This window comes from Marmota monax, unplaced genomic scaffold (genome assembly GCF_021218885.2).
Source record: "Marmota monax isolate L192 unplaced genomic scaffold, Marmota_monax_Labrador192_F-V1.1 WCK01_AAM20220418_F8-fsc00125, whole genome shotgun sequence".
Classification (NCBI taxonomy): Eukaryota; Metazoa; Chordata; class Mammalia; order Rodentia; family Sciuridae; genus Marmota; species Marmota monax.
The window spans coordinates 9215618-9242749 of NW_026695235.1; the positions used below are offsets into that span (position 1 = coordinate 9215618).

At 49.7% G+C, this 27132-nt stretch overlaps 1 protein-coding gene across 2 annotated transcripts in view; it reads right to left on the bottom strand.

Moving 5' to 3' along the window:
- The window catches only part of Dscam (DS cell adhesion molecule), a 668205-nt gene that overhangs the window by 95399 nt on the left and 545674 nt on the right, over positions 1-27132 (bottom strand). For both annotated transcript variants that reach the window (XM_058577314.1, XM_058577315.1), the window contains exons 15-17: positions 24765-24932; positions 14408-14478; positions 695-935 (exon numbers count right to left, since the gene is read on the bottom strand). In XM_058577314.1, coding sequence (XP_058433297.1) covers positions 695-935; positions 14408-14478; positions 24765-24932 — 480 coding nt within the window. The remainder of the gene's footprint in view (positions 1-694; positions 936-14407; positions 14479-24764; positions 24933-27132) is intronic.

A 27132-nucleotide genomic window follows, 5' to 3' on the forward strand; every position in this document is an offset into this window, starting at 1 on the left:
CTTCTCACCCCTAAAAGTTGTCAGAAATGACAGGTGCAAACCATAATTCGCCTCCTTCAATCTAAGAGCCAGTGGCTGATTACACAAGAGGTAATGTAGTGAGAACCTCCTGCCTCAAAAGATCCCATGACTTGCCACCATCTACCTCAGATGTTATCTCTTCATCAACAACACCACGGTGGCTTCGGACACCAGGTCCTTGCTCCAGTTTGAAATTGCTGGAAATTTGAACTTTCAGGCTGTTTTGGTGTCCCAGTGACAGGGTGAATTAATTCACTGTGGTCACTAGGGGGCGCTCGATCACTGTGAGAGCTGCTTCCAACAGCCTGCTAGGGAGCCTTGTTTCCTGGGGTCCCAGACTGCTTGAAAATAGAAAGCATGAATAATAAAAGAAAAAGAAACCCTCTTAATATCGATTTGGGAGAAATTCTTAGAAAAATCAGATTTCCACATCCTGGTCAGGCTCCTGCAGTGACCGTGAAGCCCAATTCTTGTGCTCGAGATGAACCAGGAAGATTCTGGGAAGGGAGTGCACTTTGGCGTGGCAATGCAGACCCGTCCAGGGTGCGACAGAATCTGCGCGGTGGGTGAGGTGCTGAGGGTGGCTTCCCTCCCAGAGGCCCCCATCACGGCCAAGCCAGCAGGGAGCCAGGTACCCAGGAGGGGAAGTGGTGGGCTGTGCCCCCGAACCTACCATCCTCGAGGGTGGTGGTGATGATTTCCTGAGAAGAGGGTCCCGTGCCGGCCCGGTTGCAGGCCTGCACCACCAGGCCATACTGGGTGAACTTGTTCAGGTTGTCCAGGGTGTAGACCTCGCTGTCCCCCGTGGTGTCGATACTGATGATGTTGAACTGGAAGTTGCCCCCAGTGCTGTACTCGCGGTAGCCTATTTGGTAGCCACGGATAATCCCGTTTTGCAAATGCTTCTTGGGAGCCTAAACAGGAAAGGAGAGAATACACTAAAGACTTGTGGTAACACAGGAGTGAGATCAGCACCCATAGCACGTAGGGGAGCCAATATATAGCTGGATATGAAGGGTCAGAGGTGCAGGAGTAGCAGAATCAGATACAGTGTTGCCCTTTTTCAAGATGGTCATCTTCCAAGATCCCCCATGGAGGTCTGAAACTGCAGACAGGGCCAATCCTATATAACCCACGCCTTTTCTGAACATGGACCCCTGTGATAATAGTTCTAATCCATGAATGTCGTTCAGTAGGAGAATAAGGAAATAGAATAACTATCCCAATATTCTATCTTTTTTTAAAAGTCATTTAAAACTGATGGTGGGTTTGTTTCTGAAATTTTCCAGTTATTGTTGTCAGATCAAGATTAACCGTGGGAACCCGAAACCATGGATAAAGGTGGCCTCCCACACGGAGCTTGTCCTGAGAAGACCCTTCCTTCACCCGCATGTGCGTCTCCAACCCTCACCACCACCACTGCGAGATTCTGCCAGAACCTGGCTGGTCTCAGGAGGTCACTGGGTGTAAGTGGCGGCAGGTGAGCCTGACTCCTCAGTCTCTGCTCTCAGCCAGGCTGCAGTGACTCACCTCGCTGGTGAGAATGTTCCAGAAGACAGACTGGGTCTGTGGTGTCTGCGTGTGCACCTATGATGAGGCCAGGGAGCTAGAGGACAGTCTAGGCCATAAGGGACCGCATTAGAAAGACGGGGTGGGCGGATTCAAGAGGGAGCAACAGGCTAATACCTCCAGAGCCCTTGTCCCTCCTCCTCAGGTTGCCAAGGTCACCTGCCTCCAGGGAACTGTTCCTCCTATAAGGGGTGCTTTAGGAATGCCCCCTGGGCCACTCCCTTCCTGCATGTACCCCTGGTGGCTTATCCCTGCTCCTGATCACTCCACCTTTTGGCCCATCTTTTGGTCACTAGTCACTAGGTAGGATGGGGGAGGTGGGGGCATGAGAGCAAAGGAAATCTAAAATCTATAAAAGGGCAGGACACCCCCACTTCCTGGGACACCCAGCTCTGGGGCCTGTCTCTTTGGAGAAGTCTATCTCTGTTCTATCCTTTAACTAAAACTGGGTCTCTAGGCTTGACGGGCTCCTCAGGTGTTCAATCTTCACATCAAGGAAATGGAACTCAGCCTGATCCTCATCCCCGTGTCAAAGATCCCAACTGAGCCGACCTTCCTGCTTCCACCCACGAGGCCCGCGGAGCTCCTGGCTGCACCCAGAACAGAACGAATTCAACAGGAAAACGGCTCTGGCCAGGAGGAGCCTGATTTTAAGGGAGCAGCATCCCAGAGCGCAGATGTCCCTGGGATGAGTCCAGGGAAGGTGACCCTTCATTAATGCCTCGTGGGGAGATAGCCTCCTTCCTGGACGCCTGAGTCATCTTGGCTGCAGGTGGCTCTGCGCTGCTGAGGAGAAGAGTCCTGGAGTTGAAGATGGCGTGATTTTGGGGGGCATGTTGGACGTAAGCCAGATCCTTTCCAATTGCATAAACCAGGTGAGGCCCCAGGTCACAGAGGAGCCACAGCCTTCAAGGCCGTCAGCAGAAGCGACTGCATGTGTGTACGTGCCCAGGTGCAGTGGTTGGTCAGCAGCTATGAGGGATCCCTGGTCTCCAGGACTCCCCTTGGGTGCCCCAATCTGTGAGGTTTGAGGCCCTTACATAGAGTGGCATCGTGTGCCTGTGACCTGTGCACATCCTGTGTGTGCTTCAAGTCTGTGCATTACTTATAAGGCCTAACCCTGTGTAAGTGCTAGATACTGTCACACTGTATCAATTAGGGAACAAGGACAAGAAAAAAGCCTATACATGTTCAGTAAAGAAGCTTTTTCCCCCAATATTTTTGAGCACAGTTGGTTGGATCCCTCAGTTACAGAGGGGTTGCTGCATATATTCTTACATACATTTAAGTAAAAACCATGTTTCCAGATGTCTCAGGGCTATACAAAGATTTCTGTGCCCTGTAAATGCTTATGACCCAGAAGGAGAGACCAGGTACACACTCAAGAGACTGCTGAGCCCTAAGAGGCACTGAAGGCGTAGGCTGCAACATCCAGGATGTGACAAATGAACACGGTCTGAAGCCACCCAAGGAGGCAGAACCCAGTTGGGCTTGGAAGGACACCAGGGCTCCGGGAGGTGCAGGTGAGGGTATGGTGGGTGGAGCCTGCCAAAAGGAGCCCAGAGAGGGTGTCCACATGCACAGGAGCTAGAAGGGACAGAATCAGGGTGGAAGCCCAGGGTGCGGCAAGTCCTTGAAAACCAGCAAATGTGAAGGAGGGGAGTCGTGACAGCAGGAAGACGGAGAGGTTGAGATGGCAACCAGTGGCAGTGACGGACTCAGCAGACACACAGGGAGGGGGCATGCTCACCTCCCAGGGAGACCAGATGCCCAGGCTGACTCTGGGGTTAGTCTGTGTATCCAAAACAGTAACACCAACTCCTTTAGCTATTTTTAAAACTTAAACCAAATACATAGAAATTGTACACATTTATGGGGACATTTTCTTAAAGCAAGTTTCTTCATTTATGGGTTTCTTGGACTCGGTTGCTTTTCTCAACAGCCAGTCTGATTTGGTGGATTTACAGAGTGTAAGACATCCGTGAAACCGTCACAGCCAGCATCTCAGCTGTCAGTCAAGCAGCTGAGTTGGCTCCCGAGGTAAGAGCCAGCACTTCGGTTACCATAGATGAGGTCAATGCGCCTTTGATCCAAAGACAGTTTGCTTTTTCATTGGGGAGCTATGGCTTTTTGCTTTGTTTTTAAATAGGTCTGAGGATTTTAGATCTTGAGAATTTGAGTATATGGAAATTTTTCTATATACTATTGAATTGCCTTCACATTCCCTAATTAATTAATATAAGGAATTTCCTCACTCAAGTCAAATTTACCAACAAAGAGATTTCTCTTACGTCTTGTGGCTTTTAGAAATGTTTTCATGTCTGCATTATAGCTACACATAATACGGGTTTACTTTGGCACTTTCATACGTGCACACAAACTGATTTGCTTCATTTTGGCCCCAATGCGTCCTCCTTCCCTCCCTCCTCTTCCCCCAGGCCCCTTCCTCTGCTGTATGGGTCTCCATTCTACTCACTTATTGGTTTTTAATTGTGTTTTATAGACTTACATAAAGGGGAAATTCACCATGGTATTGTCATAGATGTCTATAGCATAATTTGTTCAAGTTCAGCCCACGATTCCACCCTTTTCCACCCCTCCTCACTCCCCCTCAATCTCCTTCCTCAGCTTCCCTTATTTCTTTTCTATTTTCATAGAATCCCCTCCCCTTTTCTATTTCCTTCATTTCCTTATTTCTCTCTAGCTTCTGCAGGAGAGAAAACATTTGACCTTTAACTTTTGAGTCGGCTATTTCCCTTGGCATGATGTCCTCCAGGTCCATCCATTCACCAACAAATGCCATCATTTCCTTCTTCCTTGTGGCTGAGTCCAACTCCACTGGGTGCACGTATCACACTTTCTTGATCCAGTCGTCTGTTGGTGGCCCCAGGCTGGACCTTGGCTGTTGTGTGGGGCCCTTCTCTGAACACTGATTGCCCATTTCACTACAGTATGCAATGAAGGACTCACAAACTCAACACCCAAACAAAACAACCCAATCAGAAAATGGGAAACAGAACTCAGCAGATATTTAAAAGACCCAAAAATCTCCACCAGAAAACTCTAGAACTCATGAATGATTCCACCAAAGTAGCAGGATATAAAATTAACACCCATAAATCAATTGTGTTCTCAACTGATGAATCAACTGAAAAAGAAAATAGGAAAACTATCCCATTCATAATAGCCTCAAATATATATATATATATATATATATATATATATATATATATATATATATTTGGGAATCAATCTAACAAAAGAAGTGAAAGACCGCTACAATGAAAACTACAGAACACTAAAGAAAGAAATGGAAGAACTCCTTAGAAGATGGAAAGATCTCCCATGTTCTTAGGCAGAATTAATATTGTCAAAATGCACACATTACCATTAGTGCTATATAGATTTAATGCAATTCCTATTAAAATCCCAATGACATTCTTCATAGAAATAGAAAAAGTGATCATGAAGTTCATTTGGAAAAATAAGAGGCCCAGAATAGCCAAAGCAATCCTTAGTGAGAAAAGTAACACAGAAGGCATCACAATACCAGACCTTAAATTATACTACACAGCTATAGTAACAAAAATGGCATAATCCTGGCACCAAACAGACACATAGACCAATGGTACAGAATAGAAGACACAGAGACAAACCCACGTAAATACAGTGATATCATACTGGACAAAGGCACCACAAACATACATTGTAGAAAAGATTGCCTCTTTAACAAATGGTGCTGGGAAAACTGGAAATCCATATGTCGTAGATTGAAATTGAACCCCTATAACTCATCCTTCACAAAACTCGACTCAAAAGTGGATCAAGAACCTTGGCATTACACTAGAGACCCTGTTCATACTAGAAGAAAAAGTAGGCTCAACTCTCCATCACATAAGCTCAGGAACAGACTTCCTCAATAAGACTCCTAAAGCACAAGAAGTCAGATCCAGAATCAACAAATGGGATGGCATCAAACTAAAAAGTTCTTTGCAGCCAAGAAAATAAGAACATGAACAGAGAGCCTACAGAATGGGAGAAAATATTCACCACCTGCACCTCAGATACAGCACTAATCTCCAGGACACACAAAGAACTCAAAAAACTGAACACCAGAAAACCAAATAACCAATCAATAAATGGGCAAAGGAACTGAACAGACACTTCACAGAAGAAGAAATAGGAATGGTCAACAGATATATGAAAAAATGTTCAGCTTCTCTGGCAATTAGAGAAATGCAAATGAAAACTACACTGATATTCCATCTCACTCCAGTCATAATGGCAATTATTAAGAATACAAGTAATAATAAATGTTGGTGAGGCTGTGGGGAAAGGGGAACACTCCTACATTGCTGGTGGGGCTGCAAATTGGGGCAACCACTCTGGAAAGCAGTATGGAAATTCCTCAGAAAACCTGGAATGAAACTACCATTTGGCCCAGTTATTCCACTCCTCGATATATACACAAAGGACTTAAAATCAGCACACTACAGTGATGCAGCCATATCAAGATTTATAACAGCTCAATTCATTATAGCTAAGCTATGGAACCAACCTAGGTGCTCTTCAACAGATGAATGGATTAAGAATATGTGGTGTATATATACACAATGGAATGTTACTCAGCTGTAAAGAAGAATGGAATGATGGCATTTGCTGGTAAATGGATGGAACTGGAGACAATCATGCTAAGTGAAATAAGCCAACACCAAAAAAACAAAGGCTGAATGTTCTCGCATATGGATGCTAACACACAACAAGGGCGGATGGGGAGGGAAGAACAGAAGTTCATTGGATTAGACAAAGGGGGATGAAGGGAAGGGAATGGGGATGGGAATAAGACAGTGGAATGAATGGGACATAACATTCTGTGTTCGCATATGAACACGTGACCAGTGTAACTCCACATCATATTCAACCAAAAGAATGGGCTCCTAATTATAATAAGTTGTACTCCATGTGTGCATAATATGTCAACATGTACTATAGTGTCGTTTACATCCAAAAGGAACAAATAAAAAAAAAAAGAAAAGCATAACAAAAAGGATTCCGGAGAGAAAAAACAGTTCATTTACTCTGCCGGCCGGTGGGCACGTATTTACAATAGGATCAATCAAGACCAACCGTCTGTTCAGGCCAGTCCCACCTGGAAACCAGTCCTCTCATGCATACTAAAGGACTCTGCACCTACGTGTGTGGAGGGAGACCAGGGGCCCACCAACCAGGGCTCCTGTGCAGGAATCAGCAGGCGGGGCCTTCCCATCAGGAGGCTGATGAGCGGACGGCCGCGCTCACCATGCGCCTTTATGCTCCTTGTGGAGGTGAACAGGTTCCGTGTTTAATCCCACTCTTGGTTCATGTGGCTTGAACAAAGATGATGACCTGTGATGACCCTGATCTGTGCTTCTCTCCTCTAGTGGCCAAGGGCCTCCCATCTCCCTGTAAGCCCTCCCATCCCACAGCCACCTGCACGTCCCACGGGCGTCCTCTTCATGCTCCAGGCGCCCCTGTTCCTGCTTCAGAACCTCCCACCCTCCTACTTAGGACCCCCCTTGGACTCCACAGCAACAGCATATGCAAGTGCCTGTGGCAGGCCCGCTGTCCTCTATGGTGACAGTAGAATAGAGACGGGCAGGTGCGCCCGCCACCATGGGATGCCCCTGATCAGAACAGGCGCCTCTTTGGCAGAACGGCACCAGCCACATCCTGTTCCCAGCACGCCCCCTTCCCCTGTCCCACTGCCAGGGACAGTGCTCGCTGGGGCTCAGGCTCCACGGTCAGCTCAGTGCTACTGTGGAATTCCACAGTCCAACGCGTGGCCCTCGGCAGCCTGTGCAGGGGTTCAGTTGAAAAGCGAGTTGACATTTTTCCTTAAGAGGCCTGGAGCCCTATTTCCTCTTGTTGGTTCTGAGGCACTTCCCCCGGCCCCTCCCTGCTCTCCAGCGTCCTCACAGCCAAACAGGAGCCTCAGCTGGACCCTGCCAGCCGGGCCTCTCCGGTACAGGAGCTGCGTGTCGGGGCACCGCCCAGCGTGGCACTGCTCAGAAGGGAGCGAAGCTCGTGCTGAGGGTTGGCCCAGGCTGCCAGGGAAGGCAGGAGGGGAGGTGCCCTTTCCCCTGGGGCAAAAGGCCTCCGGGGAAGGGCACGTCATTTGAGCCTCAAGGGCAACAGAGATGGCAGAGGAGGGGGAGACAGTCCATCAGGACACATAGGTGCTCCCAGAGGGGAGAGCAGGAGACAACCCAGGCACAGAGTCGGCTCAGTGACCCTGTGGCAAGGCATCCGCGGTCATCCTGGAGCTGGGAAAGATGAGAGCCTAGACAAAGACAGGGGACACTCCAGGGAAGGGCCCCAGGGATCGGAGTGCACCGCCGGCAGCAGGAAGGTCCCGGAAAATCCCTGGTGAGGCAGGACTGGGCCGCTTGAGTCCTCTGATCCAGAAACAAATGTTGGAGTTGGGGCCTGGCTCTGCTTTAGCAAGACCTTGCTGGAGCCTGCATGTTCAAGTCTGAGAGCCAGGCTGCTATCCAGGGGGCCGGTGGGATTTGCTGGGCCTCGCTGGGAGGACTGGCAGATGTACCAACAACAGCAAAAAGAAGCGGGGACTCGGCCTGCCCCAGAGCGCAGGCCAGATCACCCCATTACTTCAGCTCCTTAATGACAAACAAAAGGGACTCATGGGCCTGTGAGTCTCCTGGAGATGTGTCCCACGCAGTACCAAGGGGACACTGCCCATGGCGGGACCCGCCCAGCCTGGCTGTCAGAGCGGGCTGTCTTCATGCGTGGATGAGGGAGCGACCACAGCACTGCCTCCAAGGACATCTTCATGAACGTGAGCACCTCACCTGCAGCTGCAGGCTGTCCACAGGCAGTGAGAATGTAGGGGGACAGGCTGGACGTCACAAGTGAGCAGAAGGCCAAGCTCCAGCTCCTTAGTGGCAGCTGAGTGATCCCAAAGAGCTTGGTCCCCTGACCCAGGCACAACTTGAGGATCCAGCACAGAGTAGTTCCCTGCAGGTCAGGGGAGCCCCGAGGGATGCAGAGTGACGACCAAAGAGGGCAGGGCTGAGGCCATGGATGGGGGACATCCCAGATCTAGGTCTAGTGAGCAAGTTCAAGAGATGAGACTTCAAAGGCATGGTCACTGGTCACAAATGCTCAGAAGAGGGTTCTCTGGGTAGGAGCAGGAAATGTCTCATGTCAGAAGTTTTGTAGGAGAGGCACTGACGGAGGTAGATCGTGCTCCAGGCTCTTGAGCAGAGGGCAGCCAGAGTGGAGCTGGGAGGAGAAAGGCCAGGGCCTGGGCAGTGATGGAAGCGGTCACTCTCACTGAATCCTTGCTGGGATGGAAAGGTTCTAGCTGGCGCTGTCAGAAGACAAGTCACTTCTGTATGCACAGGAGGGGTCTCAGACCGTGGGTTGAATGTCCTCCATCTTTGCTGAGGGGCTGATGTGGGAGGGGTGGTGTCTTCCTGCAGGAGCAGTTCACCTGTCCCTCACCTGTACTAGGTAACGCAAGGCACTAAAGGAATTTCAGTCTTTGACATGCAGGAAGTGGTATTGGGGACAGAGCATTGAAAAAGTGTGAAGTAGTCTGCTCTACCCGGAACATTCTAGAAGTATGTCTAAGTGCAGAGTCACAGCCGGGCAGAGCCAGAGGAACCACAGGATGCTCCTCATGTCCTGGGGAGCTGTTCTAGCAGTGGTCACTTGTAAGCTCCCCGAATTCTCCTGTACTTCTACAGGAACAATTGTCTTTCCAAATTTAAACCATTCTGGCAGAGGAAGCCAGGATGATAACGTATTTCATGAAGGTGAAATTGTTTTATTTCCTATGTCTGTGATTACTCCAAGCACAAAGAGCTTTTATTTCTAGTCTCGACATGACATTTTTCAAAGGAATACACTAGTGGGAATATCTATCACAAGAATGGGAAGAATTTAAAATTAGCTTTCAAAGTTTTTGATACAAAGAGTTTTGCTTTTATAAGAATCATGAAGGGTTACCTTGAAGTAGAATTAGTTAGTTACATCTGAGCACAGTAAGTTAAATGTATTTGAATTAGCAAAACCAACCTGCTTTGCGTTTCTGTCCTGCCTCAAGTTAACACTGGGCACACTGAGGCGTTGACTCACGCTGTCCTGGTTGGTGTCTCTTCTATCAACCCTGACCACGTCTGTCTGGCGAGTTCAATGGTAAAGTAACGCCTTCCCTCCCTTGCCGTAGGAGACCTGCCCATAACACGGCAGGTGCAGCAGATGTCACCTTGACTCTAACTCGTGGTCAGAAACATGTTTTCCTTCTGTCTTTCTTTCTAACATGTGGGCCCATGCTGAAAAGATGAGAAATGTCATTGGCAGGAAGAGTCCCCACTTCCACTCAGGATAATAAGGCCCATTCAGTAGTGTGTCCTCGCTGTTGTGCACACTTAACGGAGGCCACTCAGCCCACTTGTAATGCTCAATGCATGTTCACCACACTGTGATCTTTCATTTGTTTTCTATTAAAGATGGAGTAAATGAGAATCAATAAAACTCCATAGGGGACAGTCTTTTGAATATCTTTCTGAAATTCTATCTATTCATCTGTTGTTAGATTATTTAAAACAGAGCATGTTGTGTTCGGCAAACTGCACACTGTTATTAGAAATTACCGAGTTCTCCAGATCCATGGGGCCCAGCATCCAGGGCAGAGATCAAAACTGGGTTGTTACAAAGAAACCAGCTCAGGTGCCTTACAATCCACGGTTGTCAGGCCAGTGCTGAGGGTTGGTAGGGGAGACAGGGTATCACCAAAGTGGCAGTGGTGTGATGGAAAGGACTCTCAAACTGGGACCAGAGAAAAGGGTCCAAGTCTCCACAATGATGAATAAAGTGACTTTTCTAAGGTCATTGGTGCTGGGTGTAGAGATGGAAATAATGTCTAATTCCCCTGAAGCTGGGTCCAGTGCTTATTATACAATATTCCTATCATACACATTTGCTTGTTAGAGATGCATTTAACTTATGCAGAACCCACTCTGTGCATAATGTCATGAATGCTGTCATAATTTTACATAGGCTTTTCATTTTTCATGTGAATATTACATAATCATGTATACAGAGAGTAGATCTTCATTGTTAAAATTATGCACAAAGTACTTGATAGTTTAAATCATTTAAAAAAATTATTCTGATCAGAAAAATCTTTGTCCTAATATCCCAGCTGCAGAATCTCATCCACTTGGGCATTGTGATGTTGAGATGTGAAATGCAGAGAGACACAAGACTGGCCAACCAGTCTTTATTTTTTATTTTTATTTTTAGAGAGAGAGAGAGAGAGAGAGAGAGAGAGAGAGAGAGAGAGAGAGAGAGAGAATATCTTTTTTTGTAGATGGACACAATGCAATGCCTTTATTTTTATGTGGTGTTGAGAATTGAACCTGGATCCCGCCCGTGCTAGGTGAGCGCTCTACCGCTGAGCCACAATCCCAGCCCCCAAGTGCTTTTTAATAGTTGTAACCTTGTGGCTCCCACTCATTAGTCTTATTAGAATTTCTGATCATATATTCTTTAAGTCAAAGACAAATACAACCCTTCCTTCCTTCCTTATTATAACCTAACAGGTTACAACCGGTTTATAACCCAACAATTATAAAACAGACGAAGGAAGTGGCTGCCTTGGATGTCTTGCATTATGACTGGTTCATCTGGGTTCAAGGTGAAGCTCTCAGAAGAAGCCATTTAAAAGAATCGCCAGCCTTCTGATTGTAGATGGCCTTGGTTCCAATCCTTAGACCAAGTTCAATTCAGGACCTGTCAGGGCCAATGAGCTGTAGAGTATAGACTTTCCACTGGGCTCTGAATAGAGAAACACCTCCTATGTTGAGTAACAGCCCAAACATCCTCCCAGCATGCTGGGCATCAGACCTGAGTGCCACTCAGCCACTCAGGTAGCTGAGTCATGCTGGGGGAAAGGTGGACAGCATCTTTTGAGGTCAGGCCCAGGAGAGCCATCTGCTTAGGCTAGGAGTCTCTGCTCTTGGGAGACCCGGGGCCCATGAGGCAGGCCAATCCACTGGCTTGACTAAGAGGACTAATCCAATAACTGGATGGAGAGAGAGATGTCGAGCACATTCCAAATGGTACAAATAAGCGAGGAAGGATTCCATTAGAGGGCGATGCATATTTCATATACGTGAAAATCTAAGATGCAAATTTAGTCTCCTCAAGCTTTCCAAGGAGTCCAGAGTTTTTCAAAAGAAAAAAACTCCACCTCTTGATGTGAACCTTTTGACATAAAAGCCAACTGCGGCAAGGGACTCATTAATTTAGCACTCATGCTCCCCACTCCCACTCCTGAGGGTCTAGCAAGCCCACGAGCCACATCCTCCACACTCCTGGGGCTCACCCAGTCTAGTCCACTGTAAGAAGCTGAGCAAAAGCAGTCCTGCTCTATGAGGAGGACCAACGCGACCAGACAGCTGAGCCCCATTCAGCCAGGCCAGTGCCAGCAGGTCTGCCTGTGCCCAGGGCTGTGCATCACGGGCCCCTGCACTGAGAAAAGCCGGGCTGTTCCAACAGCACAGTGCGATCGGCTCATGACCCCAGCCCACAGCATGCTCGTCTCTTTGGCACTGAGAAGAGAATCAGGGGTAACTTAGAGACTTTCACTGCTGCTTTCTGTGTCCACCTGCCTTTTACAGCCTTGGAAGTTTCTGGTTTTAGCTCTAAGAACTAGATGCTCTTCGAGAGACATTTCTATCAGGATAGCCAAAAGCTCTCAAGGCCACAGTCATATCTGGACTTTTCAGCAGCAAAATGCAAGAGGATGCACAGGTGGTGGTGGAGCGTCACAGGCTCTAGTTCAAGTGACTCAGCGCCTCACTTGCAGCTTGAGGCACCTGAGTAAGGCTGCTGAGTGCCTTTCACTGCACAGTGTGTGCTGCTCACAGTGGGTGGCTGCGCTCACAGACAAAGGCACCCTCCTCACTCCCCGGCTGCCACCCGTGAATTACTTGAGGGTCTTTGCTTGGTATTGAGCCATGGAAATTTAGGTTTCTCCTTGGGAAATATCCACAGCTCCCCTGCGTGCATTAGACTGCCCAAGGCACATGACCTCTATCTCCACTCTGCCAGGAACCCCTCTCACAGCTCCGGAGTTGGGTGTAACCCATTGGGAACTGGACAGCCCACCTCCTACCTTATTTGGCAAAGAACATTCCGTGGAAAACCTCTGAAGGTCCCCGACATAAATAATGCAAGCGGGAGTTCCATTTTGATCTTTTGAGTGTGGAAGCTCCATCCCTAAGATCGCCTGTCCCATCCGGCCTCCGCTTTCTAAAAATATTTCCTGTGTTCTGTGGTTTTTTTTTTTTTTACCACTCAACCTTTCTTAGCTTTTATTCCACAGCCAGCCCATTCCACCAAGAGGAACCCCCTTCCCACCACCTGCACAGGACGTCGGCAGCACCTGGCCTCACTGACTGGCCACGTTATGCCACCTGCTGTAAGCACAGCTCTTTGGCTGGGGGTGAGAAAAGCTGGCCCTGGGAGCCCCGCTGCCTCAGTGTGTGTGAATGCCACGGGTGGGATCCACCCAACAAGGCAAAGCCATTTCTGTCACCGATGCAGGTCATCTTATGAAAGAGCCAAGACCGGAAGGAAAACACCCAGGTATATTGCAATAGGTTGGCAGAGGTGAGTAGAGGTGCGATTGGGTATGAACAGAGGAAAGGGGCGAGGAAAGAGGGAAGGGAAAGAATCGCACGCGTGCGCGTACACACACACACACACACACACACACACAAGAAATCCAGAACAGCAGTGGCAAGTGCAGCTTCATGGAAGTTTTGGCCTGATAATACTCTCTATATAAAGTGGAATTTGGCCCGAGAGAGGACTGCCAAGAGCACCTTCAGGGCCTGGCTTGTTCCCAAGGTATTTCACCCCCAGGCAAGTGCTGTGATGTGAATATCCACGGGCAGGGTTCCCCAGAGCTTGGGCGCCAAGTCAATGCTGCTTCCTCACGGAGAAGGTCAGCTCTGAAAGCCTGGCCCACTGCGGTCCAGCTTGCTTTCTCTCCCAGCGACAGACAGCACACACTGTGCCAACCAGCGCCATCAGCACCTGGCCACACTCAGGGTGCCGCTGCCTGGGGACACAGCTGCTCCGCAGTTCATTTCAATTCTGGGGAAATGGAAGGGCCTTCTTATGGACGTGGCCAGCGAGGGGCACAGCCAGGGCCCCTCCTCTCTGCCAGCTCAGTGGACTGACTATCTATCACACTATTCTTTGCCCCTTAGGAACAGCAATTAGAAACAGTTTCTGCTGGGATGAAATTAGAGTGCAGTCACTCAGCACTTTCTGCCAGTTTCACTATTTGTACGGAGAAATTCAAGGACCTTGATCAAACTCAAAGAATGAAACCCAGCAACTCCATTCTCTGCAGATAGATGCAGAATTTGCAGGAAAAGAAGGCCACTGTGGACCCACACAGAAAGCTGGGCCTCCTCATGGTGCCACGTCAGTGATGGGTCACTGCTGCCATGGCGGTCCCCTAAGGTCATGTCGCTGGTGACATCACAGAGGTCTTGGTTTGGGTAAGTGCACTCTATCATGTTCGCACAGGGACGAAGTCACCTACAGACACCTTTGTCAGGCTTGATCCCGATCATTAAGCAACATGAACTGTGCTGAGTTTTAAGAAAAGGGCTATAATCTAATTTTGAAAATTAAAAGTGTCATAAAATGTTAGTGTCATGGTATCACAACACCTGAGAGTGCAAGGCCACTGAGCAGAGAGTGCCAGGAACAGGCATGATTCCAGGTTTACCTTCCAGGTGACCCTGATGCTCTGAGACGATATGGGCTCCAGGTGAACTTCCTGAGGTGGACCGTCAGGAGCTGTAAGGACCAAAAACCAAGGAGGTTAGAAACGGGTGCCAGGGCTGGGGGGGGGGAGCCACACCACACGCCAGGCCAGGGGACGCTCCAGGCCAGGGGACACACCAGGCCAGGGGACCCGCCCGGCCCAGGGGACTCGCCACGCCTGGCAGGGAGGAAGCAGGCTTTCGGCTCTGTGGGCAAGTCAATTTTGCAGAGTCACTGTGCACGATGCTTGCTTATGTCGATTTGCTGTTTGGAAGAATGAGTCTCGGGGACCTGGCATCGTGCTCCTCCCCAGTGTGCCTGTGACTCCAGGTCTGAGCAAGTTACGGGCTCTCATAGGCAGCCGTAAGAGAAGCTGTGTGTTAAACACTGACTCTCTGGTGCGGGCGGGGATCCTTCGCTTTCCCTGGGAAGCCCCCTTCAGCAATGAGCGCTTGGGCTTCCTCAACAAACTTGGGGAAGAAACAAATGACCATCCTGCCTTGGGTCTCTTTGCTTCAGATCTCCACACTTTCCAGTGAAGACTTCTAGGGAGCCAGGAGCCCTGACCACAGATGGAAGGAGCAACCTTGATGAGGAAAACGGAGGTACAGCCCCACCCACCTATATCCCTGGGCTGCGGCAAGCAGAGAGTCATGAGGGTCAATGTCACCTTCATTCCAGTTAGAGTACACGAGCGCGTCATAGAAACGCACCGTGCTGTAGGGTCAATGTGGAGCACTGAGACCTGGGAGATGGTTCTGCCGACCAAGAGTCATGTCTGACCACAGTAGTCAGGCGCACACATGCATCTCCTTCCCAGGGTAGAAGCAATGAAGCAATGACCTCAGGAGAGGCCAAGGGGACGCCTTTGGACTGACAAGTGTTTCTGGATTGCCAGTTTAGAGATCACTGCTGAATCCTAAACAGGCATTTCTGTGAATGTGGAGAAACTGTGTGCAGAAGGCAGGGGTGCGTGGGAGACAGGTGGCCGGGGCAGAGAGAGTGGGTCATGAAGGACAGCGTAAAGACTTATAGATAAGGAGGACAGGATCCAGGGGAGACGGTTTCCTTTCCATAAAGAAAGTTCTGAGAGCACCATGAGCCAGTCGCTAAGTACATGACATTGGAATCTTCCTCCTGGGTTAAAATTCTGTCTCCATCATTATTAGCTCTGTCACATTTTGTAGGTCAGAAAAACTTCTCTGTGACTCGGTTTCCTTTATTTGACATGCAGTCCAGATGTAATTTTTGAAACGTTTTCAATCTGAAATTGGTTGAATGAGGCTGTTTTGAGAACAGTGCACTTGGTAAATAGAATTATAATAATATTATTATCATTTTAATTAGGGAAAGGAAAGGGGAAGGGGAGCGACCAGATGGGAGGCATTAGCTAGAAGAATTGGTTGAAGGAACCAACAAAACACATTTCTCCCTGAGTATCCCTGGGGGATGGGTTCCAGGTCCCCTCAGATACCACAGTCCAAGGACGCTCCAGCCTTTACAGGAAATTTACAGAATATTTGCACGTGACCTGTGCCCATCCTCCTGTATACACTGCCATCTCTGGATGCCTTAGAACACCTAGCCAGGTGGATGCTGGGTGAGTAGTTGTTCCTCTGTGTTGTTTAGAGAACAATGAGAAAATAAACCTCTGCATGCTCAGTTCAGAGGTCGTTCTTTGTAGTGTCTTCAGTCTGAAGACGGGTAGAGCTGCGGATGCAAAGCCTGGCGGTTCTGAGGACGCACTGTAATTAATGGGCAAAGCAGGACACGAGAATGGGGCGGGAAGGAAAGACTTGGGCTTGGGGACCACAGCAAAAGTTCGGAGAATTCCTGTGGCCAAAGGAAAGGGTGTGCACTGGGTCTTGGAACCAAGACCTGTGGGGAGGGGGATTTGGAAAGGAGGTGGCTTGGCTGGCCACAGGCCTTATGAGACTCAGACACGGTGCAGAGTAAAATGACTCTGGCCACAGGGGGGGGCAGAGGCATTGACCCTGGAAGGCAGAAATGGAGGCTCAGATGGCCACTCTGTGAGAACAATGGGCCTGGCTCCCGCCTCGTCCAGCAGGAAAAGAGCAGGGCAATGATTCCACAGGTCAGGGCTGGGGACAGGGAGAGAAGGATCACAAGCGTGCCTGGGGAGGGAGCCAGGGCTCTAGGAAAGGTGCGTCACTGCAGCTCGGACACATGCCTTTGAAGGGAGACAGGACCGCACAGTGTCTATTAGGACAAGAACTGCAGCGGGAGAGAGAAGGAGGGAGTTTGACTCGTGGGCTGCACCCCTCTTCCCAGTCTTGCTAATGCCATTCCCTGAAATCACAAGATGCAGAGTGTTGGAATTGGAGGCAATGTCAGGGACACTGTCTCATTCTGGGTCTGTCCGGTTGGGACCTCAGGGATGTGCATCTCCTCAGGAAGGTGTTGCACAGTAGTCTCAGTCTTTGCTTTTTTGCTGAAATATATTCATAATTAAAGCAATAATGTCCCCTGTCCTCTGTTTTCTCCACCACTGTTCTTATGGAATTCAACTTTTTAAAGGGGGCCTCAGAACACATCCCACGTTTTCTGCTTCCTGGACGGAAACTTGACTTCCTCTCCACAGTCCCCCATGCACCCCAAGTCCCTCCATGTCTGGAGTCTGGGCAGAACCAATGCACCCCTGACTCTGGGCAGGTCTGAGCCTTTGCCTTGAGCTTTCTCTCCCTGCATCTGAGTTTGCTGCTCATGCCCAGAAGCCCCAGGGCAGCTCATCCCCACCTGGCCTTGGGACCAGCACTGGAGGGCCACGCGTTCGATTGCAGGTCAGTGCAATCTCCCAGGACACTCAAGGCTACCTGACAGCGAGGTCCAGCTGGGAGCAAGTCCTTGTTCTGAGGGGCAAGACAGGCTTCAGGTGCTAAAGCCCTGAGCGTGCGTCCCTCCCCCTGCAGGTACAGGGGAGGCTGGATTCTCGAGGGTCCTGCAGCCTCGAGGATTTATGGGTCCCCCAAGTGAAAAGGCTCTGCTAGCATTGAGGTTAGTTTTTAGAACAGCAACCCAGAGCGAGGCTGACCAGTGAGATGACCATTGTCAGAGCTTGGCACCCACTTGCCACACGAGGCCAAGCCCTCCACGCGGGAATCCCAATATTAGGCCTGATGTAAACCTGTGGGATGGATTTCTTTTCATACTGATGAGTCTATGGTCTTCGAGAAGCATGTGGTTCCTCCATAAAAATCCTGAGGAAAAATCATTCTGACGGTTGACAGGTTGATAGTGATGCTGGTTATTTCAATTTTGTTGTCCTCAACTGAAGTTAACAAGAAGCCAGTGGCTTGGGAATTGGAGGCAATGTTAGGAGCACTGTCTCATCCTGGTGTGTCCCACTGTGACCTCAGGTATGGGTGCCTCAGGAAGGTGTAGCACAATAGTCTCAGCCTTTGAAAAACATTAAGTCCATGATGTGATCACACTTAGGGGCAAGTCACCCTCCAGCCCAGTCTGGTGTCTCACTGCAGTGGGGGGGCAGCCCCATTGCCAGGAGAGATCTGACCACCATTATGATCAGAGCACCTCCATCTCCCACCCACCAGTATTGCTGTGGCTTCTTAGTAATTCATTTATCGATCTCCCAATTCTCTGAAGTGAATACATTTGGATCTCTCTTAAAATATAAAGTGATAGACATAATCCAAAAAACTTAAAAATCTATTTCAAGCTGTGCCCAATGTAATCAGGAACATTTTTGTTTGTTTGTTTGTTTACAAAAAGGACTAAATTTTCTACAGGTTTATAAAATACCATGAAAAACATTTTTAATTATAGAAAAAAATTAGTCTTCTTTCAGAATTTGAGTGCTTTCCTTACAGAGCCTGACCTGTCCTCTTCATAGGACCTCAGCCCACTGCAGATGATTTCTGTAAAATTACAGCCCGAGGCACACTGAATTCTAAAAAATGCTAAAGCTGTTGGGAGTCAGGTATAAGGCATTCTGCTTACTGAACTAAATTTTAACACTGTGTTGACATCTGCATTTAAGAATTTGTTTGCATGCTTGTGAACTGAAGCTGGAGTCATAGAGAAAGGAGGAGGGGTTTGTTTTTGTGTTTTAGCCAGAAGACCAGCGATATCCTGGAGGTCCAGAGATGAAGTCTCACAACTAACGTGATTTTCCAAAATAAGTAATCTCTGCATTTCTATGGAAGTCAAATCTGGCCAATCTATAAAGCCATCATGAGCAAAGACTGATCACAATTTCTAATATTTTGCAAGGTGTGAAGCAAGGCAACTTTGGCTGATTCTATTTGACACTGCAGGGAGGACAGAAGCCCCACTTGTCAAGCCCACGTGTCCCTGCTCCCATTTTCCTCTCTCCTGGTGGTTCATGGGCTGTCTGGTCTGCGTCTGTTCCTCTAGATGTGGCGGCTCCCTGCTGCTTGCAGCCCTGTCAGCCTCCTGTGGCCCCCAAGGCCCCTTGTCCCTCTCAAAGGACACTGAGCTGCAAGCAGGGGCACTGCATTCTGCTCTCAAAACCTCCCCTCCCCTATGCTCCAGCCCCCTGCCTGCCGCTGGAGACCTGGGACCTGGGACCTGGTGGTTCTGAACAGGGCTGAACCGCCCCAGAGGGAATCAGATCCAAATATCTACCTCCAGTTTCCTTATTGGGGTGTTGATTGAGGGCCTACTACGTGCCAGGCCCGAATCAAGGCAAAGACTGGCCCACGACTGTGGGTTAAAAGAAAGGAGCCGCTGCACAATTTCACAAGCAGATGATCATCTTTGACGTAGGTTGGGTGGGTGAGGGGCATGTTCTGTTTTGGGCAAACAGGGCCAAGACAGTGCTTGGTAAAAATTAAAACAAAACAAAGCAGCTGACACCCAAGTAGGGAAAGTCTGACTTCGTTAAACCAGTATTCATGGATAAACAAGTCACTCAGTTAAACTATTTAGCACCTATTATACACACTGTTCCAGGTGCCTGCGACACAGTGGCTAAGAAAGCAGGCACCTATTCCTGTCTTGAGAGGGGGCCAAAAGAAAAGAGCACAAACACAATAAGCCATGCTATGGCTTAGATCTGAGGTGTCCCCCAAAAGCTCACGTATGAGACAATGCAAGGAGGTTAGGAGGAGGAATGATGGGGTTGTGACCGTCTTAACCCAATCAGTGAATCAACCCCTGATTGGATTAGCTGGGCGGTAACAGGAGGCAGATGAGGTGTGGCTGCAGGAGGCAGATGAGGTGTGGCTGCAGGAGCTGGGCTTTGGGGGCGTGGCTTTGGGGTAGATCTTTTGAGTCTGGCGAGCGGAGACTCTCTCTGCTTTCTGATCATCATGATGGTCTCGGTGCCAGATCCACCAGACGCCCCAGGATTCTGTGCTGTGGGCTTTCTGAAGTCCCCCCCTTTCCATCCCCTGATGGTCTGTGAGAATGAGGTGGCATCTCAGGGAACCACAGCAGGCTTGAACCTCCATGTTCTCTGCACAGATCCATCATGATGAAGGCACAGATGCATGATGAAGGCATCAGCCACCGGCACTGGGTCACAGACACTAAGTGACGTGTGGCCTCCAGGGCAAGGCTGCTAATGGGGAAGTTGGTCTCTGGCGAGGGTCAGCTGTGGATGTGACATGCTGATCTGTGTCATGGAGACTTGAGATGTCGGATGCACTTCTGGCCCATTAAGTGCTGCTCATTAACTCTGACAGTGTCTCCATTTACTCTCTGATGCCTCCTTTTTGGGGGGCTAAGGGCTGTTAGAGGAGTCAAGAAGAGTGTGCTACATTGTGTGGTCTTTGCTGCTCTCTGAGGTGAGAGTATGAGAGTACTTAAGTGCATGATAATGCATTTGTCCTCTTTCACATAAAAATATACCCAGGATCTTGGCATGAGGACAATGTTGCTTTCCATCATTAGGAAGGGACATTTTGTAAATGGCCGTGATTCCTTTTCCACAAAGCTTCCTGAGGGCTGCTGAACAAACCCAAAACTCAGTTGCTACAGTGGCAAGAACTAACTGCAAACTTTGCTCTGTAAAGGGTCAGACAGCCTAGGCTTCTGTGGGCCACCTGGGCCACACGCCCTCCTGCAAGCATTTTCTTCTTTGTGAGATGAAAAACTAGATTTAGCTTTTGGTTTGTAAGTGACATTTGACCCACAGGCTGTGGTCTGCTGACTCCTGCATGAAAGGAGGGTGGGAGGCACTGCAACTGGGGATCACCCAAGGGGACCACTGGACACTCAGCCCCAGCTGGCCACTGCCGAGGAGCTCAAGAGCAAGAGGTTTGGGTCTGAAATATGCACGTTTAAAAAGTTCATACTTAAGTAAAAAGATCTGCCAAGACTCCCCAGGAACAAAGAGCGTCACCGCAGAAGCAGATTGTTGGAGGCTCCGTCTGGTGTAAGGCTCACAGTCCAGAGGACCCTTAACCGAGGGCCAGATCTGTGGCAGACCCAGTGATTCTCTGCTCTGTCTAGGAGGCTGTGGGCCACAGAGTCTGACCTGGGATGCAGGCTGGGTGCAGGCTAGAGGCTCAGATGCTGGCGGTGGGCAGCTGGAGCCCTGATGAGTGGGTCGTACTCCTCCTGCCTCTTCCTCTCTGGGCCTTCCAGTCCAACGCTTTGGCCTTTCTTTATTTTTCCTTCATGAATCCTTGGTCTTAGTCCTTTCAGGCTGCTAGACAAAATACCCTTAGCTGCATAGCTTATGGAAACCAGATCTATTTGTTATAGAAATTTGGAGTCTGGGAAGCCAGTGTCAAGGTGCTGTCAGACTGGATGTGTGGAGGAGGCACTGATGGCCCTTTCCTGGCACGCTTCACTGGGCCTGTTTTATAGGTGTTCATTCCCTTCCTGAGGGCCCCACCCACATGGCCCTTGGCTCATTAAGACCCCACCTCTTGACACTATTATACTAGGAACTACATAGAAGGGGACACCAACATCCAGATCACAGCAATTTCCCAATCCTCAGGGTGGAATCGATCCACCATATATTCTCCCTCATGCCCCTCATTGCTGTCCTTCCCCAGGGGCATTCCTCCTGCACATACCGAGCAATCCCCCATGAGGGAAGCACAGAGGGTAGGAGCATGAGTGACAAACAGGCCTGACGCTGAGCAGGGCAGAGGGTCACAGCACAACTCCAGACGTGGCGATCCAGGGAAAGTGAAGGGATGCCTCAAAATGAGAAGCCCCCCTCAGTGCTGGGGAGAAGGCACTCTCCAGCAGGGAGACGGGAGAGGGGCCTGCAGAGGGTCCAGCCCATTCGACCTGCTTCTCAAGGGTAAGCACAGGGATGGAGACCCGGAGTTCAAGAGCCAGTCAGATAGAGGGAGATGCACAAATCCAGAGGCTCGACGGCACGGAAGGACAGGCCATGGCTGCAGCACAGGGAGTCGCAGAGCTCCCAGGTGGTGTGCGGGGGGGACACAGAGATTAACTCCTCCCAGACGCATCTCCCCAGCAGGTGGGCGGGGGAAGTGACCTCAGGTGACAGAGACTTGGGCATGACATCACTGCAACCGTGAGTATGTCTATGCCTTCCAGAAGCTTCTACCCAAGATTCTCACTGCTGGAGGGGTCTATTTTGGAGGAAGTGGAGCCATGAGGGTGGAAAAGTTCTCTCACAATATGTTCTGGTTTCGCTATGGGGTGAGACACTGCCAGAGAGTTTAGAGGTGAAGAGACTGGGTTTTGAGAGCTTGATAACTGGGTGGGCACTTCAGGCGGGTGGGGTGTGCCTGGAGGAAGCAGGTTGCTGGGGTTATATTGTGCTCTCTCTCTGCTGCCTGGTTGCCATACCCTGAGCTGCTCCCCTCCAGCACACTCTTCCACCATGGTCTGCCTCGCCTCATGCTCAGAACAACGGAGTCAACCCTGTACATGGACGGAGACCTCTGAACCTGTGACCCCCAAGTACACTCTTCTTCCTCTAACATTGTTCTTGTCAGGTCTTTTGGTCACACAATACTGCAGTCCTCTAGAAGGTGTTCCTTTGGGGCGTTGCTGACGAGGTGGAGTCTGTGTCTACAGCCCCTGCAGCCAGAGGAACTGCAGCCAGTTCTGATGAGGATCTTTGGTCAGGCGCTTGCACTCTGGCTTCTGTGAGTCACGTGGAAAATAGCATTTTGATTCGAGGCATGCAGAGCCTGCACCAGGACAAGACAGGGTCTGTTTTGCAGCATGGCTTCGCTAGAGTCTGTTTCCACCCCTGCCTTTTCCCCGAGCTCTTCTCGATATTAGAGGGAGGCCACGTGGGGCTGCCACTGCCAGCATCCAGGTCAAGTCCAGGAGGCCAGCCCGGGAGCCAAAGAGGTGATTTCTGCAGGGTCTGCAGAGATGCTGGGCAGCTGCCCTGCAGACCCGCGCCGGAGGCTGTTCACCTGGTCTTCTGGCTGCGAGAGATGCTGCCATGGCAACTGGCAGCTGCAGAGGAGGTCGCTGGGCAACAGCAGCACTCCCGGTGCTCACAATGGCAATCAGGGGAGCAGCTGCACAAGGCTCCACTGGAGAAATGTAGTTACCCTGAGAAGGGTGTGGGACGGCCTGGGACCAGAACAGGGGAGGGGAGGGAAGGAGGAGGCTGAGCCTGGGGTCCGAGGCTGCATCTTGGGCTGAAGGATGGGGGAGCTCGTTCTCCCTAAATAGCCAGCATAACAAAATTGCAGGAAATCGGTGGATTGTTTAGATGAATATTTAAATAAGGTTCTATTTTTGCAGGAGCATATTAAAACTCATTTCCCACTTATTTCTGAGAAACACAAGGGCTTTCCAAGCTTAGAAATTTTCTCCAACGATCAAATATGGGTGTGCAGGAGGAGACAGCATCTCTATTTATTTTGCAGATGAGAAATGACGTGACATCCAAGTGTCTGACACAGATCTCGCTCAGACACTCCGGCACAACATCAAGGCATTCCGCCGCCCACGCTTAGAAGCAATTTTCAAGAACGGCCACCTTCCAGCATTAGGAAATGGGCACACCTCTGCAATTCGGGGAGAATTGTACATTTGAATTTATTTCCTTGAGGCAATATTGGTTACACAGACGAAAGTGTGGAGTGTTGCATTTGATTTTATCCATCCATCCTACTTTGTTTGAATGTAACCTAATAATCATGGAAAAGGCAAAAGAAATACCACCAGGATGTTCATCACAGTGGTGTTTATACTAACAGAAAATTGAAAACAACTGACCTGTCTACAATACAGGATTAAATAGATGGTGGGAAACATTATGAGTTGTAGAAAAGTACTCCATATATATAAGTGTATATACGTGTGTGTGTAAAAGCTCCAAATCTATCCAGAACACTGTTAAGGAGGGTAAAAGGAAAGGAGGTGGGGGAAGGAGGTTGGAAGTTGAGGCAAACCTCCAGGAGTCTCTCTGTCACCTAGGAATGATGGTCTCATTCTTGGTGATGGAGAATCAGGGCTGAGACCCGGCTTCCAGCTGCACCACAGCAGGGAGCTGCTGACTAGCTGTGACGGGGGCAGGAGCTGTAGACATGCGTTTAGGGACCAGACACTCATTTCCCTCCAAGGGACCAGAAGGCCTTGTTTCCCCAGGACAGTGGCTTCTTCCTCTCCTGCGAGGTGTGTCCAGAGCACCCACTGATCATGGCTTCATTGCTTAGGCCTCTGTGAACCAGTCAGTTCCACCTCCGGGAGCCAGAGTAAACCAAGTCTTATGGGCTGTGGGTTGGCTTGCAGGTCTATGTGCACGTGCAGTTGTGGGTGAGTGTGTGTGCACATGTTCCAGAGTCATGGACCAGGTGGCAAATAGGATTCAGAAGTGCCCACGGACACAGCCCCAAATTAGCTCTAGGTGGTAAGATGGTGGAAGCTGTTTTTCCTTCTTCAAAGTGCTCATCTCTGTCTTTGAAATGTTCAACATTAAATATGCAATACTTTATAATGGAAAAAAGCAATAACATTTATTCCTCCCTAGGAACACACTCTCACTGTTTCCCAGTTAAAGGTCTTTCTTTCCTCTCGCACTTGGACTTCAGTGGGTTTAGGCAAGAAAGGCACTTGGATTCCATGCCTTTAGACATGGCAATTGTAAAAGGGCAGGACTCTTTGAGTCTCACCTGATAGCCTCATGTCTTCTTTTAAGTCTTGGATAAAAGGAACGTGAACTAGTCCTATCTGAAGAGCGGTACCTTCAGAGTTGGAGGGGAGCCCTGTCTGCATTTTTATAGAGCATCAACTAAGGGAAGAATGCATCAGAGAATTCCACCTGGCACAGGCCAAGGTCCGAGTCTGTGTTAACCAATAAGCCCCCAAGAGTGAGCCCCTGGGCTCCTGAGAGTGAGTGACCTGGTGGTCCCACATACCTGCCTCGTCCGCTGTGATGGTGAGCTCGTTGCTGGGCTCGCTCTTGCCAATCCGGTTCTTGGCGTACATGCGGATGCTGTAGGTGGAGGAAGGGTGGATATCAATGATGGTGGCCGAGTTCAGCTGAGGGGAAACATCTTTGGTTCTCTGAGCAGAATCCCAGGAGTCTTTTGGGTTTTGTTTTTTTCAAAAAAGAAGAGATAGAGATGTGAGTTTTTTTCCTCTGCCTTTGAAAGTTCACAAGTAGGAATTCTTTTTTTTTTTTTTTAAAAAAAAAAAAGAAAAAGAAAGAAGGAAAGAAAAAAATTACACCCAAAGTGACATCTAATGCACGGCTCCCAGTTTTCTGGAAGAGCTGTCCATCAGAAGAGTGTGCATCTATCCTTCACACAGTGGGGGACAGAGGACTGCGGGTGAGCTGAGTTCAGGGGCCTTGGAGGAAGTAGAACAGGCAAATGCAGGAGACCCAGGAAGGGAGGTGTAGTTGGAACCCTTGGGGTGGGAAGGGCCACTCACGAGCACTTACGTTGGGCTACCTCTTCCCCTGCCCCCCAAACACCCCTGGTTCTAAAAGGTACCTGAAAGCCAGCTAAACCTATTGTCCCATCAGATCCTCCTTCCCCAGAGTGTGGTAAAACCGACTTAATCCCACATGAGCACTGGCTCTGTGCCAGCCAGCACATGGTGATTTTAGGGCTTCCATTAAGGAGGGGAATGTCTGTAAATGGCTCTTACACAGCAAGTTTGGGTCATAGTTTGGGTGGGTAGTTACGAGCTGGTGTTGGTTGTGGAAGAACAAGAGAGTCTTTGAGACCATGGATAGTGATGGAGTGTATAGATTCCTGTCCTTCTCGTGGTCTTCTCCTGTGAGGCTCAACTCACTTGAGAGGGTCTACTGGGGGTGCCATGTTTCCTGCAGGATTCTAAGGTCCATGAGAGTGGAGACCACGCTTGCCATATTCACTGCTGTGCTCCCAGTGCCCAAAGTGCTAGGCACATGGTGAATACACGATGAATGCATGTTTAATAGGGAAGTGCATAAGCGGGACAGGGACCTTTGTCTCGGAGGTCCTGCCACTCATTCGTCACACCAATGACGAGCATGGAAGTTTGGGAGGTTGCTCTCTCCCAAGATAGATAAAATCACAACAGGTTTGAAGACTTGGAGAAAAAAGTCCACGGCTTCAAGACTGCCTCTGAGGGCTCTCACTTCTTAGGGCGCAGAGCATAACAGAATGGACCCTGCAGGTAGAAGAAGGAGCACCCTTTGGGTCAAAAAGACGGCGGTGGAAGAACATGACATGGAAAGAGAAGCCCTGGTAAAAGGAAAAAATCAAACCATGGAAGAAAAGAATGTGACTCAATAGAGAATGAACGAGGGAGAGGCCATTCAACCAAATGGGAGACACAGAGATGAGCCCCTCCCACAAAGAGAAAGCGCGGCCTTCAGGACACGGTGTTCAGGATGACGGGGACCTGCTGACCAGCTCTCAGAGGGGGCACATGCTGGTGGTTGAGGGCTGTGCCCACACAGCGTGAACGTTCCTAGAACTGACCGGGCAGTAAGGACAGAGTCTGGGAGTTGGAGAGGCACAGGGATACCCCTCCACCACCATGCCACGGGGGACTAGGGCACAAGAGCAGGGCTCCATGTCTGGCCAGTCGCTGGAGCCCTGCAGCCACCCTGTGGGAGCTGTTAGCCCAGCCCACACCTGCTGAGTGACCCCATCCAGCCCTCTCCCCGGGTGGCTTGGAAACCCTCCTCTACGCTGCATCCGGTGGTCTCGGCCTCTAACACTCCAGGCCCCCCTCCACTGGGCCAGGGGGCCTGGGGATGCCCCGCAGTCCTGCTCCTCGCCCTTCACCTTCCCGAGCATGACCCCATCTGGGGTGCACCCCCAGGCTCTCTGGGGTCTCCCGCACACCTCCACGTCTGTGACCGAGTCATGAGGAGTTTGCTTTGTCTACGCTGCATCCTTCCTGGCTCTGTCCTGTTTCAATGTGGCCTCCCCCCTCAGCACCCTGCTGGGCAGCCATCCTGAGACTTTGGTGGCCCCAAGTCTGTGGGCACACTGAAAACCTCAGGTTGTTTTTTTTTGGCAACTGTATGTTAAACCTACTGAATCCTAATCTCTGGGGCAAGGTGCCCAGAAGCCTGTGCCTGAAGAAACCTCACTGTCCAGCTCATTCTGATGGACAGACAGTTGGACAGATGGTTTGATCTAACTTTAGCCACATCCTGCCAAAGTAGGGAGGTTTACTTGTGGTGTGGAAGGTCAAGGAACTCAAGCTCTCTTACATACCTGTGAGAAGGGGCTGGGGTTGGACCTCAGCCTTTGTGTCACCCCAAGCTCAAGTGTCTTTCCT